Here is a 14,888-nt window from a genome sequence, read left to right as displayed (position 1 = left end):
GCCTGGCCCTGAGCTGCAGAGAACTTACACAGCAGGTAAAGGAAGGCTGCTCCATGCTCTAGAAAGCCCCACATGTGTTGCTTTAATTTTTTAAGATTTTTTAAGCTTTCTGATGTTTACATTTTTGCAATGAACTTTCTCACACACTTTCTGTAAGTGACTTATTGTTTTGTATTCGTTTATGAAAGAAGAGAAATTTGATGGGCTGTTCGTTTGTTTAGTGCCATTGGAGAGGTAGCACTTTCACTTTCTAATCTACTGTCACTTTTAGAAATCTATAAATGCTAGAGTCAGAAAATAAACTTCTCTTTTTACCTTGAAAACAACAGTGTGTGCTCGTTGTGTCATTTCGTGTCCTGTAGTGACACACATGGAACACCAGGGCACACCTCAAACCTCCCTGTGCAACAGGACCTCATGAATCCACAGAAAGCACTGCCACAGGAGATCAGGGCAGCACACAAACCCCACCTGCACCTCTGGTCAGGGTCCTGTCCTGGCTGTGGTGCCTTTGCTTCAGTACCACACCCCTGAGCCTAAAAGGTGCATCTCTGTCCTTTGGCAGATGAGGTGACCTTCAGCTTTGGGATGACATCTGACCACTGCCACCCCACTGTGCCCAGGAGAAGAGAGCCAGAGAGCAGCTCTGTGGATCTGCACCTTATTCTTCCCTTGGGAGCAGCCAGAGCTCCTGCTTGTGTCCTGAGCCAGGGCTGCCTGGGATGGACAGAGAGCCCAGGGGAGGCTCCGAGCTGCTCACAGGGCTGGAGCCCCTCTGCTCTGCAGCCAGGCTGGGAAACTGGGAGTGTTCACCTGGAGAAAGCTCCAGGGAGAGCTCAGAGCCCCTTCCAGTGCCTAAAGGGGCTCCAAGGGAGATGGAGAGGGACTGGGGACAAGGGTCTGGAGTGACAGGGCAAGGGGGAATGGCTTTGCACTGCCAGAGATTTTGGGATATTGGGAAGGAATTGTTCCCTGGGAGGGAGGGCAGACCCTGGTACAGGGTGCCCAGAGCAGCTGTGGCTGCCCCTGGATCCCTGGCAGTGCCCAAGGCCAGGCTGGACAGGGCTTGGAGCAGCCTGGGACAGTGGGAGGTGTCCCTGCCATGGCAGGGGTGGAACAGGATGAGCTTTCCAACCCATTCTGGCATTCTGGCATTCTAAGATGAAATGCTCACATGGCTGTTTCCTTTCTGAGCCCCCAGGCCCTGAGGGGTGGTGGGGACACTTTCAGGGATGCAGAACCAGGGATAAAGCAGAACTGCAGAGATTGTTTCCTGCAACCAGAATTTTTTCTTGCATCCTCCGGGAAAGACAGAAGATGAATTTCCATCTAAAGGTGCAAATGTCTTTCCTGCAGGTTTCATGCAAAGATGAGTATTTACTTTACTGAGGCTGGGAAACACTCACAATTGTGAATTCTCTTGAAATTTCAAGACAGAATTATACCCAGAGTCATGCTCACATCAGATGACATCCTTGGGGAAGTGACCTGTGCCTTCTGATCCTGCAGATCCCTGAGATCCCTGGTGCTGCCACAAGTCACACTGCCACAGTTCCCATTGCTCCACGCTGGCACAGCCAGTGCTGGAAGGTGGCACAGGCAGGGGGATGTCCCAGGGGCTTTCAGGGCTCGGTGTCCAAGCCTTTCAGCCTGCCTGCCCCTGCTCTCCCTGCCATACTTGGCAGAGGAGGCCAAATTTCTGCTCCCCTTCCAGCCCTGTGGTTCCCAGCGTGGCACATCTGATGGGATGACACGTGGTGCTTGGGCTTCACCTTGCCTTTGAACCGAGGGAATGTTCCTAATTGGTGCCCCACGGGGATGTTCAGTGCTGGAAACCATCCTGTCTCCCGGGCTCTCTTTGTAGTGGGACCTGTGGCTGCTCACAAGCACAGACAGCGTGTCCCTTGAGCATGTCCTGCCCTTACAGGTGTGTTCTACTGCTCCACTCCCATGGGGACTGCTTTTCATTTGCAAATCCTTCAAAGGGCTTGAAACAGCTACAGGAAGGCTGCAAACAAGGCAGAGGAGACAGAGAGCTGTGGATAGCCTGAGAGACCTGTCCATCCGTGGAGGGAGCTGCCCTCCTTCATCCCTGCCAGCAAAGCCTGGGCTGGTGCACTGGGAATGGTTCTACATGAGCCCTTTTTGGGTCCCTGATGCATCCCTGCAGGACTGGAGGCAGCACCTGAGCTTCCCTGGATCCTCCCCCTGCTCTCCCTCTGGCACAGCTCCTGCCTCCCCACGGGCTGGAGCTCTGTTTCAGCTGGGCTGCCTCAGGATGCTCCTGCTTGGCCCTGCTGCTCCTCACAGGGACCTTTTCTGATCTCTCTTCTGCTCCTGCCAAACTCAAGTCATTCCCTGCCCAGCCCTGCCCTATCCCTTCCCACCCCTTTTCAGAGCGCTGCTTGGTGATCCCTGCCCTGACTCCTCTCCTGTCCCTTCGCTCGCTGTCCCACCGGCAGGACCCCCGTCCCTGAGCCCAGCCCAGCCCCCGGGAGGCAGGACCTGAGGAGCGGCGCTTTCCAGAGGCACGGAGCCGTGTCACCCCCCGGCCGCGTGTGCGGTGTCCCGGGCGGCCGCAGCCCCTGCCCCGCCCCGGCAGAGGATGCTCCGCGCTGCCCGAGGGGTCCCGGGCTCCCCCTGTTCCCAGAGGGGTCTCTGTGCTCCCCCTGTTCTCAGAGGGGTCTCTGTGCTCCCCCTGTTCTCAGAGGGGTCTCTGTGCTCCCCCTGTTCCCCGAAGGGTCCCTGGGTTCCTCCCACTCCCCAGAGGGGTCCCTGGGTTTCCCCTGTTCCCAGAGGGGTCCCTGCGCTCCCCCTGTTCCCCGAGGGGTCCCTGCGCTCCCCCTGTTCTCCGAGGGGTCGCCGGGCTCCCCCTGTTCCCCGAGGGGTCCCCGGGCTCCCCCTGTTCCCCGAGGGGTCCCCGGGCTCCCCCTGTTCCCCGAGGGGTTTCTGGGCTCCCCCTGTTCCCCGAGGGGTCCCTGGGCTCCCCCTGTTCCCCGAGGGGTCCCCGGGCTCTCCCCGCTCCCCGAGGCGTCCCCGGGCTCCCCCTGTTCCCCGAGGGGTCCCTGGGCTCCCCCTGTTCTCCGAGGGGTCCCCGGGCTCCCCCTGTTCCCCGAGGGGTCCCTGCGCTCCCCCTGTTCTCCGAGGGGTCCCCGGGCTCCCCCTGTTCCCCGAGGGGTCTCTGGGCTCCCCCTGTTCCCGAAGGGTCTCTGGGCTCCCCCTGTTCCCCGAGGGGTCCCTGGGCTCCCCCTGTTCCCCGAGGGGTCCCTGGGTTCCCCCTGTTCCCCGAGGGGTCCCCGGGCTCCCCGTGCCGAGCCGGCAGCGCTGCCTCCCCCTTCCCTGCCCCGGGCCGCCGCTGCTCCCTGACCCAGGCAGGTGCAGGGGGGGAGCGGCGCTCGCAGCCCCGGCGCTGCCTTTGGCACCAGAGCCCCCAGCAGAATCAAAGAGCTTTTCAAAGCAAACCTTCAACTCCTTTAATCGCCGGCGAGAGCTCCTCCCACACAGATCTAAGGGCCATGAGCTCAGTGTTTTCGTTGCCCCGGGCAGATTTATGAGGTTATTCTTCAAGAAAGGGCGGGAGAGAGGGGAGGCTGTGGCACATCGCTTAGCCCGGGGGGCGGGCAGGGAGCGGGGGGAGCGAGGTTTGAGCTGCAAGGACCGTGCCGAGAGCCGGGCTCCGCCGCGGCTTTCGGGGCTGCAGGAGAGGAAAAGCGGGACGGGGCTGGGCGAGCTGGAGCCCAGGGCTTGTGGCCGGCCAGCAGCAGCTCCCTCCATCCCCCGGCTCCCTCCATCCCCGGCTCCCTCCCTCCATCCCCCGGCCGGGCTGCCCGCACCTGGGGCATCCCTCAGAGCCCCAGCGGAGCGGCCGCGCTCCGCCAGCCCCGGCCGAGTCCTGGAGCGGTTTGCGGAGGGAAGGAGGAGGGAGAAGGCGTGCTGGCAGTCCAGCCTGTCAGCCAGCACAGCCCCAGCTCCGGCACAGCGGCTCCGAGCCCTCCCTCCCTCCACGCACCTGCTCCGCTGCTGCCGGAGCGCGGCGAGTGCAGCTCAGGCTGGGCTGCTGCCCCTCCTGCAGCGACCCGGGCACCAGCTGGGGGCTTTGGGATGGGGCAGAGCCTCCTGCATCTCCTGGTGCAGGAGTTGAATTCAACTCTCCTGGGTCCCTTCCAGCTCAGAAGATTCCACGGTGTCTGAAAGTGCCCCCACCAAGAGTCAGAGATCTGCCCACATCCAGATACCCTCACCACTTCCCACCAGCCCTGCAAGAGGCGCCTCTTCCCTTTGGAACTGAGATCCTGGGGAGGTCTCAGCATGATGGCACTGCAGGCACAGCCATTGTCACCTGCATTGTCACCTGCAGCACTGCCTGTTGTGGCTGGAAGGACTTGAGGGATGCACCCCTTGTTCAAGGACCAGTTTCCTCCAGAGAGCACAGCATCCCATTAATGCCAACCCTACCCACAGTGGAAAGCAGCAGCCAGGTAAAGTGAACACTGCTGGACCCAAAGTGCTGCTCCCTCATGGCATCGAGAGCAGAGGGGAGCAGAGCCTGTGGCAGAAAAGGGGACTGGGAGATGAAGCAGCAGGAGGAAATGGGAAGAGATGTCATGAAAGTCATTGGAAATTCAGAGACTTCTGAACTTCCTTTCCCTTGGGCCTCGAACAAAGAGCCAGCATGTCAATATTTAGCATAGGAAAAAAAAAAAAGAAAGAAAGAAATACACTGTGCTTTAAAAACAGCAAAATGCTTTGCTTTGATAGTCTTGAAGTCCTGCAATGAGAATATTAAATGGACTATGGGTAAATGTAACACCAGCAGGTGAAAATATGTAAATGGAAACTTTTTTAGAAAGACACCATGATATGAAAACACTGAAATAATCTCTCCTGATTGAACTTGTTACTACATTTCTACCATTTACAGCCCCATGAACACTGTCCATTTCCATTGAGGTTTCCTTTTCAATTAAATAAGACATTGCTTGGAAAACCATCCTACCAAACATGCTCTTCAGGCAGCTCTAGGACTGACTTCCCTATTAAGGCACACTGAGAGCTGGGCTCAGCCTGGGGAAGAGAAGGTTCTGGGAACACCTCAGAGCCCCTTAGAGCCAGTGCCTAAAGGGGCTTAAAGAAAAGAGGGAGAGCATTTTTTACATGGGCAGAGAGTGACAGGATTAGGGAGAATGGCTTCCCACAGACAGAGGGCAGATTTAGATTACATGTTCATAAGAAATTCTTCCCTGTGAGGGTTGGGGAGGCCCTGGCACAGGATGCCCAGAGAAGCTGTGGCTGCCCCATCCCTGGAAGTGTTTGGGGTCAGGTTGGATGGAGCTTAGAGCAGCCTGGGCAAGGTGGAATGAGATGATCTTTGAGGTCCCTTCCAACCCAAACCGTTCTATGGCTCTGTGATTAATGGTCCTGCAATTCTGGCTTTACTCTGGGCACTCCCACCCACCCCTCCCTCCCTCCAGCCCCCTGAGCTGGGCTCCCTCACCACTATTTTGTCTGCTTGCTGTGGGGTTTGGTGTCTTTCCACTGCTCTGCCCTGAGCCTGGAGTCCAGACACACAGCCATGAAGCACCTGCAGAATCATGCTCATCATCCTCAACAGCGGGATGAAGGCACACTGAGCCCTGCTGTGGCCCAAGGGACCAGGGCATTCCAGCTCCTGCTGGGCTGGGAGCTCCACCTTGCCCAGAGGACACAAAAGAACATTTGGAAACACTTGCTCAGGAGCTGTGCTGTTTCCTTGTTGCTGTTCAGTTTCTCTGAACAGATTTCCTGGTCCCAGATTTTCTCCATTTGATTTTCTCCTCCTTGCAGGCTGGGGAGCACAGGACAGGAATTCCTGTTTCTGGTTAGTGCTCATCTCCCTGCTCCAGAGGGAAACACCAGCCAGAGTCCTGGGTTCAGTACCAGCAGCTCTCCCTGAAGTCAGTCCTGGGTTTGGACCAGCCCATTTGTGTCTCCCAAAGTGTCATCGTGCAGGAGTGCTGGGAGATGTTCCCCCCTGGGGCACTCACAGCAACACGCCAGCAAAGGGACACTGTCACCCACAGGAGAGCCTGAGGCTGTGACTGAGGTGCTGGGCAAAGGCAGCTGAATCCCTGCCTGCCCCTAAAACCTTTGGGATGCTGCTGGCAAGGATGCAGAGCACACCTGTGTCCCTGTGGGGTGCCTGTATGGAGTCAGCAGATGGACTCTGTAGAGTCCCTTTGAAGGAACCCAAATCCCTTGTTAGACCTGATATTTTAAGTGTGGGGGAAAAAAGTTCCTCAAAGCTGATAAATGATGAATATAAACCTGTGAATGCAGTGTGCAGAGCCCAGCTCTTCAAGTGCCCCTCACCAGCTTTATCTCCATCATCCACAACCCCAAGCCTGTAAAGTTTCCCATTGCTCCTGCTTTGGTTTCCCTTCTCCCAAGCATTCCCAAGGATGGGATTGTGGACTTTGGACTGTACAGGTGTCCTGGACTGCAAGATAAGTGTGTATTCTATCACCATCTGTCAGAGCTGGGCAGTTCTCTGCTGTTCATGGGGCAGTTTTCTTTACCTCTCCCACAGCCCATCCTCCCTCCAGCAGATCTCTGCTGTCCATGGCCACTGAGTGTCCCTGCAGGGCTGATCAAATTCCATCATCCCATGGGGAGATGCTCTGCCCAGGGCAGGAGCCAAGCATTCCTACCTGGATACAATCTGCCCTGGAACAGCACAGCAGCCTCTGCCCCCTGCATTCCCAGAGGAGCAGCTTTCTCCTGCCCTGCATTCCCAGAGGGAGAGCAGGCCCATCTCCAGCAGCCCTGGAGCTGCAGAGGAAAACTCCCCCCTTGTGCAGGATCCTGCTGCAGCAGAACCACAGCTGGCACTGCAGGAGGGCTGAGCCCCTGTGGGATGGGGCTGTGCCCCCACCCTGACACACAGGGGACAGGGCAGGGTCTGGTGCTGTTTTGTATAACTGCATTTTAAATTTTTGTTTTAAATTTTCTTCCCTAGTAAAGAACTGTTATTCCTATTCCTATATCTTTGCCGGAGGGCCCCTTAATTTCCAAATTATTGTAATTCCAAGGAAGGGGGTTTACATTTTCCATTTCAAGGGAGGCTCCTGCCTTCTTTAGCAGACACCTGGCTAAGACAACAGGGCAGGAATGGCTCCTCCTATCAGTCTGCCAGCAGAAGGAAGGTCAGGCAGAGAGCAGCCCCAGTCTGCTGGCCAGCTGTAGTAGCATTTGGTAGTCCTGAGGTGCATTGTGGCCTGAGAAGTGGGATGGTTCTGGGAGTGAGTCTGCACCTCTGTGGTGTGTCTGGATGGGTCCTGCTGCAGCAGTGGGGCTCCTGTGGTGACCATGGCATGAAGGAGGAGCTGTAGGTGGGTCCTGGCACTGGGCAAGCATCGGGCACAGGATTGTGACTCACTGGTCTGTACAGAATCACCTGGGGCAGGAGGGCAGCGCTGCCCCCAGGAAGGATTTAACTGATACCTTGCATTGGGACTTTGTGCTCTCTGCATTTTTGGCTGCTCCCTCTTTCTCCCTAGGGTGTGTGACTGTCCCAAAGGCACACAGGGGTCCTGCAGAACCCCAAATCCTTGGGAGCTTTAATCACCCCTTCAGCCCCAACGCCCTCCCCAGGGCTGTCCTGCCTGCCCAGGCTTCCAGAGGGCAGCCACACATCCTGGTGTGCCAGCTCCTGTGGCAGCTCCTGGGTGCTCCCCATCCTGGGGGGGTCTGCTGGCTGTCCTTACCACAGGGGGGGCTGCAATGGGCAGATGTTGCACATGAGGAGGGATTTGGGCTGAGGAGAGCTCCTTCAGCACTGCTGCTGTGCTGCTGCAGGCACCAGCTGTGTGCTGAGCCTGCAAACCTGCTGCCTCACCCACCTGCCACTCTGTGGCTCTTTAGAAAATGCAAATATCAAGAAAAAAGTATCTTTCCCTCACTCTGCCCTGTGCTGGACCCAGCACTGTGTGACCTGGGAATGTCTCCTCAGCTTCAAAGCATCCCTGTCTCCTGCACATCCCTGTCAGGGGTCTGGGGCACCTGATTCCAGAGGGCAGCTCAGAGGAGAAGAGTGGGTAAAGCAGGGCCCCAGACTTCCAGTGGGATGCTAAATTCCAGACAGTGTCTCAAAATGCCTGTGCAAGGTGAGAACAGCAGTGAAGGCTCCTGGTCCCATTCTCCTCAAGGGAAAGAGTGTGGGGAGTGGGAAGCCTCACGAGATGCTTGGTGATATCTGGCAGCAGCCAGGACCTGCTGCTTTTCCCTCCCCCAGCTCCAGCAGCATCCTGCCAGCCCAGGGCTGTGTCCTGCCCCAGGTCTCTGCTGGTTTCCCAGGACACAGACCAGCTCTGCAGGCTGTGCCTGGCTCCACAGCGAGGTGTGCAGGGGCCTGGGGCAGGAGCACAGCAGGCACTGCTGTTTCTGGGGATGGGCACGGAGCAGCAGAACTGCCTGACCCCTCCTGGGGCTGGGGACACCTGAGACCCGTGGAAGGGGGGGATGGCTCCTCGGCTGAGCTCTGAGCCAGGGTGCTTCTGGCGTGGGGCTCCCTCCAGGTTCGTGCCCCTGATCCCTCCCCCTGCAGTATCTCCCTTCCCCCTCTCCCACAGGGCTGTGCTCCCCTCTCCTGGATTGCCAAGCAAATTGGATTCCATTTGCCATCTGTGTGGCAGCTGTCTTCTCTTGGGTGGGCAGTTTGCCTTATCTCTTCCACACCCAATCCCCCCTCTTGGAGGGATTATGTTCTATTCTATTCTATTCTATTCTATTCTATTCTATTCTATTCTATTCTATTCTTTCTATTTATTATATTTATGATATTAATAATTATCTGCTGATAAGAGGCCATTGAATGTCCCTGCATGGCTGATAAGAGCCACAGCATCCCACTGGGAGATGTGAGCCCAGAGGGAGGAGCCAAGCATTCCTACCCGGATATAAATCTGGAGATTCTGGAACACCAGCACAGCTTCTCCACTGGATTCCCAGAGGAACAGCAGCTGCCTCTGCCCCTGGATCTTCAGAGGCAGACTGCACCTTTCTCCAGGATCCCTGCTCCAGCAGAACCACCCCTGGCACTGCAGGAGGGCTGCAGCCACAATTCCAATGGCCCTGCTGCAGCACCCTGACCCACAGGGTGTCAGGCTGTGTTCTGGCTCTGGCAGTGCTGGTTTGGTTTACTAAAACTTTTTATCTTCTTCCCTAAGAAGATAAAAAGTTTTGGTAAATTATCTTTTTCTTTTCTTCCCTATTAAAGGACTGTTATTCTTACTCCCATATTTTTGTTCCCTGAGAGCCCCTTAATTTAAAATATAGACCAATTCAGAGCTGGGGGAGCGGGGGGGGGGTTACATTTTCCATTTCAGGGGAGGCTCCTGCCTTCCTTAGCAAACACCCGGCTTTCCAAACCAAGACATCCCCACTCTGCCCCACACCAGGAGGTTTGATCAATCCTCACAAAAACAGGAGCAATAGTAAAGAGTGCAACTGCTCTCTTTAACTATCGACTGGAAGGGTGTAGAAAAGCTGGATCAAACATCTCCTAGGAGCTGTGCAGGGGAAGGATGAGAGCTGATGGGCACAAAAGAACCATAGGAATTTGCAATTTAATATTAGGAATATTAGGATATTAGAATATTTGATATTAGGATATTAGGATATTTGATATTGGGATGGTAAAAAATGAGAAAAAGGTGAGGGACTCTTAGAGATACTCCAGATAATCCAGCAGGTTTGCCTGCTGGACAAGATCCTGACCAGCCTCACAAGATGGACCCATTTGAATGTGGATAAGAGACCTCCAGGAGTGTCTTCCAGCCTGGGATACCTGGGGAATCCTTCCAGTACCTCCCCATGTACGTGGCAGGGGATGAGACACTGTCACACCCCCTGGACCTGTGCAGGGAGAGGGTGTGTGTGCTCCTTGGCCAGCTGATGCCCACACGTGGCCATGGCACCACTGGTGTTGCCTTTCCATCCCAAGGTGGCCTCTGCTGAGACAGACTCTCCCTTTCTTTCCTGTAAGTGACAGCTGGAGAGGCCAGCACATCTCTGGGGGGGACCTGGCAGGCACAACCAACAGGGTGTCATCTTTTTTTTTTTTTTTTGTGCAAAAGGAGCAGCCTCATCAAGTTGAGATCATTCCCTCACCCCCAGCATTGCCACCTGTCCCCCTTGCAGGGGCTGGTAGCCAGGTCCATGGGGCTGAGGGGGTCAGGATTATAAATTGCTACAAAGCAGCAAAATATTTCTGAGTTTCTTTTTCCTCTTGGGTGTTAATTTTTAAAGAGCCCACTCTCTGGTAATTTTGATTTTTTTTTTTTTTTGCTTTTGGACGTATTTTGAATGTTAAATATTCCCATGTGACTAGAGGAGTAGTTAATTTCCAGCTGCCTCACATTAGAAAACACTTGGCTGGTGTTTTACACTTGCTTGTCCCTTTTGCTTCATTGCTACTTTTGCTTTCTCATTAACTGCTCCTCACCCATGCTGGGGCAGGGGGCTGCCCTGAGCACCTGCACCCAGCTGCAGGCATCTTCCTGGTGACAGTCATGGGGACGGCTGGGGACAGAACTGCACCAGCCCTGTGACTCCCTGGGCAATCTGAGGTGGGGCTGCTCCTCCAGCTCCCGTGAAGGGTGGGCAGGGGTGCCAGGGATCACAGCTAAGACAATCTTTTAAGCACCAAGAAGTTTTTCCCATTTTCCCATCCTCCTGTGAGCCCCTTTGTGCAGTGGCCCCTCTGCTGCACAGGAACCTTCCCCTATGCAGCTGCACTCTCCTGCACCCCCAGCTTGCTGCAGTCCTTCCCAGGGAGCCTCCAGAAGCTGCTGCAGCCCCAGATCAGCTCTGACACACTCTGAGGGACAGAGGTGGGGTATGTGACACAGGACTGGCACTGGCACCTCAGCTAAAGGGGAAATCTCTCCCCTCTCCTGGACCACAGCTGCAATTTCACCAGATGAAATTTTCACCACTGAAAGCAGCTGGCGTGGGATGGGATCAGGGCCAAGTTCAGAGGGGCAGGAGTGAGCGAGGACAGGATTCTTGCAGGGAGACGGGCACGGTGGGGGCGGCACCGGCAGGATGGGGCACGGGCACCAGCTCATTAGTGCTGAGGCAGCGCCTAATCAAGGGTGATTACAGGATCCTTCTTTTTGCTCCGGAGGGAGTGCTGCTCTCACAGCGCCACGGACTTGCTGACAACACAGGGCAGGAGCAAAGGAGCTGGAAAGTTTTGTGAGCAGCTGCCCACCAGCTCCGTGCTCCTGCCGCCCTTCCAGGGCTCCCTCTTCAGCCCTTGTAGGTCTCCAAAGCAATCCAGCATTCCTTCACATATTTGAATGGGGAGTTCGAGCCTGTATTTCCACAAAGAACTTAGATCCCACTGCAATATCCATACCTAGTACAAAATTTATGCTGATTTGCTGTGACAAACCAGCCCTGGCTGCCCAGCTGTACCTGGGGAGCTGATCTCACCTAACTCGCTGACACCAGTGACAGGAGCAGGGACAAACCCAGCTCTCCGGGGCTGCTCCAGTCATTCCCAGCTCGCCCCGACTCTGCCTCCATCACATCTGTTCGGGGTCTCGCTGGCAGGTTTAGTGGAGCAGCACCAGACGGGTGGGTTTGCCCCAAAGGGGAAGGGACGAACACCGAGGCTCCCCCGACACCGCCGGGGCCGCCCCGCACCCGGAGGGTCCCCCCGGCCGGGCCGGCCCTGAGCGACGGGGGCTGGGGAGGGGGCTCTGCCGGGCACGGGGACAGCGCTGTCACCGGCAGCACCGTGTGAGCCCCGGGAGCGGGGCCGGGACAGACACGGGAACGGGGCTGGGACAGACACGGGAACGGTACAGACACGGGAATGGGGCTGGGACAGACACAGGAACGGGGCTGGGACAGACACGGGAACGGGGCCGGGACAGACACGGGAGCGGGGCTGGGACAGACACAGGAACGGGGCTGGGACAGACACGGCGACGGGGCCGGGACAGACACGGGGACGGGGCTGGGACACCGGGAGCGGGGCCGGGACAGACACGGGAACGGGGCTGGGACAGACACGGGAACGGTACAGACACGGGAACGGGGCCGGGACACCGGGAATGGGGCCGGGATACCGGGAACGGGGCAGGGACAGACACCGGGAACGGTACAGACACGGGAATGGTACAGACACGGGAACGGGGCCGGGACAGACACGGGGACGGGGCTGGGACAGACACGGGGACGGGGCTGGGACACCGGGAGCGGGGCCGGGACAGCCCATGGGGGAACGAGGCTGGTACAGACACGGGAGATACAGGCACGGAGAGCGGGGCCGTGTCAGACACCGGGAACGGGACCGCGGCCAAAGGGCAGCACCAGCAGCATCCCGAAGTGCGGGGCGCTCCAGGCTGTCCCGAGGATCCAGCCCCGCTGGAATCCGGGGCTCTGCCAGCAGCCCCGACAGCGACCGGCTGCAGCCGCTCCGGTCCGGCAGCACCTCCGGGCATCCTCCCGCTGGTCCCTGCGCAGGGATCCGTGTGCCAGCGCTCCGTGCCCCTGCTTCAGCCACCGTGGGCAGGGTGAGGGCGGCACTGAGCTCCGGGAACACCGGAATGTCCCGGGCTCACGGGACAGCTCCCAGCCCAAGGGACAGCTCTGTGGGGATGCCCTGCACTCTCTGAGGAGTGGCACCAACGGGTGCCCCTTGCTGGGGCACCTCAGGGGGAAGGGGGTGCCTGCTGGGGCTGCCCCTGTCCCCGCAGCAGCAGGCAAGGTTCTGCAATCTCCCACAAGCTCCTGTGACTTCTCGCTCGTGGGCAGCCGGTCCCAAACCGGCCCCAGGGACAGCTCTGTGCTGTCACACCTCATGTCACAAGTGGTTCCCTCTCCCAGGGGAAATACAGCCGGCATGACACATTTCTCTCATCTTTCACGGTCTCCAGTGAGCATCGTCCCTTCCTGCCTTATTTCCCTCCCAGCTAACCCAGCGCAGCTCGGGCCATCCCGTGGCTGGCACAAGACTGCGCTCCTCAGGCGAGCGGGAGGAGCGGAGGAGCTCTCACCCAGCACTGGCAGCGCCCACCTGGCTGTGCAAAAGCCCTTCCTGGGCGGGTTTGGGTGCTCTGCTCTGACAGCTGAGCACCTGCGTCTCAGCACCATCCAGGGACGTCGGAAAAGCGCCCCATGCTCTGTGTGCCGGTCCCAGGCACGGCTCCCCCCAGCAGCGAGCACAGCGGGAACATCCCCGCACCGTCTGGGGCTGCGGGTGCTCCCCGAGGGCTGTGGCACACACGGCTCCCCTGGCACTGCCCTGGCGGCATCCCGAGCTGGGAATGCCGCGGTGCTGCCCAGCCTGCCTGCCAAACAGCGGCGGCTGCAGCGCCGCGTACCAACCCGGGAAGCATCTTCCTCAGGGATAACTTGTGTCCCTGAGAGGGATGTTTCCTCTCCCGGTTAAACTCTTAAACTCCCGGTTAAGATTTTCCACAACCGTTTATCAGGATCCTCCATCATCACCAGATTGATGGCACCGAGACCACCTCTGGGGCTAGAAATGAACGCAGCAGTCTCTGTCAATCAACCCCTCGGGGTATTAACATCAGAAGGGGTGTGAAACACTCAGATAATCAATAATTCCTAAATAAAATTAATACATAAATCATCACAACACTTACCAACCCCCCAGACCTCTCCCAAGGCTCAAAGACTCATTTTAAAAAGGCAGCTCGGACACTGCTGGTGGCCAGCACAACCCAAACCCCGCAAAGCTCTGAGTTATTGCAGCTATTGAAATGCTTGACAGAAGGATCCCAGAGCAGTTTGCGCTAATTGCTGTGTAAAAATACTCCATTATGTGCTCAGACAATCAAAATCGAGCAGTCGGTTCCCCGGTCCGCTGCAATCACGGAGCAGAGCAGAACATCACAGTATAAACAGCGCTCGCAGAGGGGCGCGGGAGGAGGGGAGCTTGGCAGGTCCTGCCTTTTTTGTTGTTATTTTGCTTGGTTTCTAATTTCCACAGGAAATTTAATTTCGGGAATATGTGGCACCGGCTTCCAAGCCGGAGGAAAGCCGCAGCTGTCGGAGGGCTCCGGGGGAAGCATTTGCAAAAGAAGCAGCGAGGGTTAGGGCGAGTCTGTACTTACAGGTAGGCGGTGAGAGGGCTCAGGCTGGCGGGGAGCTCCGAGAGCCCCAGCTCGGAGCAATCCACCGAGAGCACGATGCCATCCTGCTCGCAGTGGCACTGGGGCGGGCAGGAGGGCGCACCTGGCTCGGCGGGCACCGCCTGGCAGCGGGCAGAGCCCGCCAGGAGAAAGCCCCAGAAGAGGAGCCCGGCCATGCTCGCCCTGCGGGGCTCGCAGCGGGCACGGCAGCTCCGGCAGGTCCCGCTGCGCTGGGGATGCGGCCGGGCAAGGGGAGGCATCGCTGAATGATCTTGGTTATTGGGTTTCAAGGGCTGGGCAGGGGCGTGAGACACTCCAATGGGAGGAGTTAAACTTTCTACTCTTTCCCTCTCTCTCTCTCTCTCTCTCTTAGAGCTGGCAGGAATTTCATTCAAAGGGAAGAAGGGGGGGGGGGGGGGAAGCCAAAAGAAACCTCAACAAATAAAGACCTGTTCATAGCTCCAGGACGCAGGCTTGTTTTGTAACCGTGTTTTTGTGAGATAGCAGGGCAGGGGAAGGCAGAGCTGGCTCCAGCAGGGCAGAGCAGTGTAAGCAGTGAGGCAGGAGTACCCCAGGCACTCCGAGGGCTCCAGACCTGGGGACACTGAAATACAACCCCAGATAAAGGACTCGGTGTCCCTGCTGGCTGCTAAACTCAGCTGTGACTGGAAAGTCAGGGGAGAAGGGACTGAGGAGCTCAGGACCAGCTCTTTGCTGGCAGGGACCATGTCGAGGCTGTCT

General features: G+C 57.5%; 1 protein-coding gene across 1 annotated transcript in view; it reads right to left on the bottom strand.

Annotated features, from left to right (window-relative positions):
* Positions 1 to 14,365, bottom strand: part of LGR6 (leucine rich repeat containing G protein-coupled receptor 6) — a 163,247-nt gene extending 148,882 nt beyond the window's left edge. The window contains exon 1 of the mRNA XM_084220828.1: positions 14,130 to 14,365. Coding sequence (XP_084076954.1) covers positions 14,130 to 14,323 — 194 coding nt within the window. The 5' untranslated portion in view covers positions 14,324 to 14,365. The remainder of the gene's footprint in view (positions 1 to 14,129) is intronic.
* Positions 14,366 to 14,888: the final 523 nt, after the last annotated feature.

Source organism: Fringilla coelebs (genome assembly GCF_963513975.1).
Source record: "Fringilla coelebs genome assembly, chromosome: 23".
NCBI lineage: Eukaryota > Metazoa > Chordata > Aves > Passeriformes > Fringillidae > Fringilla > Fringilla coelebs.
This window is presented reverse-complemented; position numbering and strand designations above follow the sequence as displayed.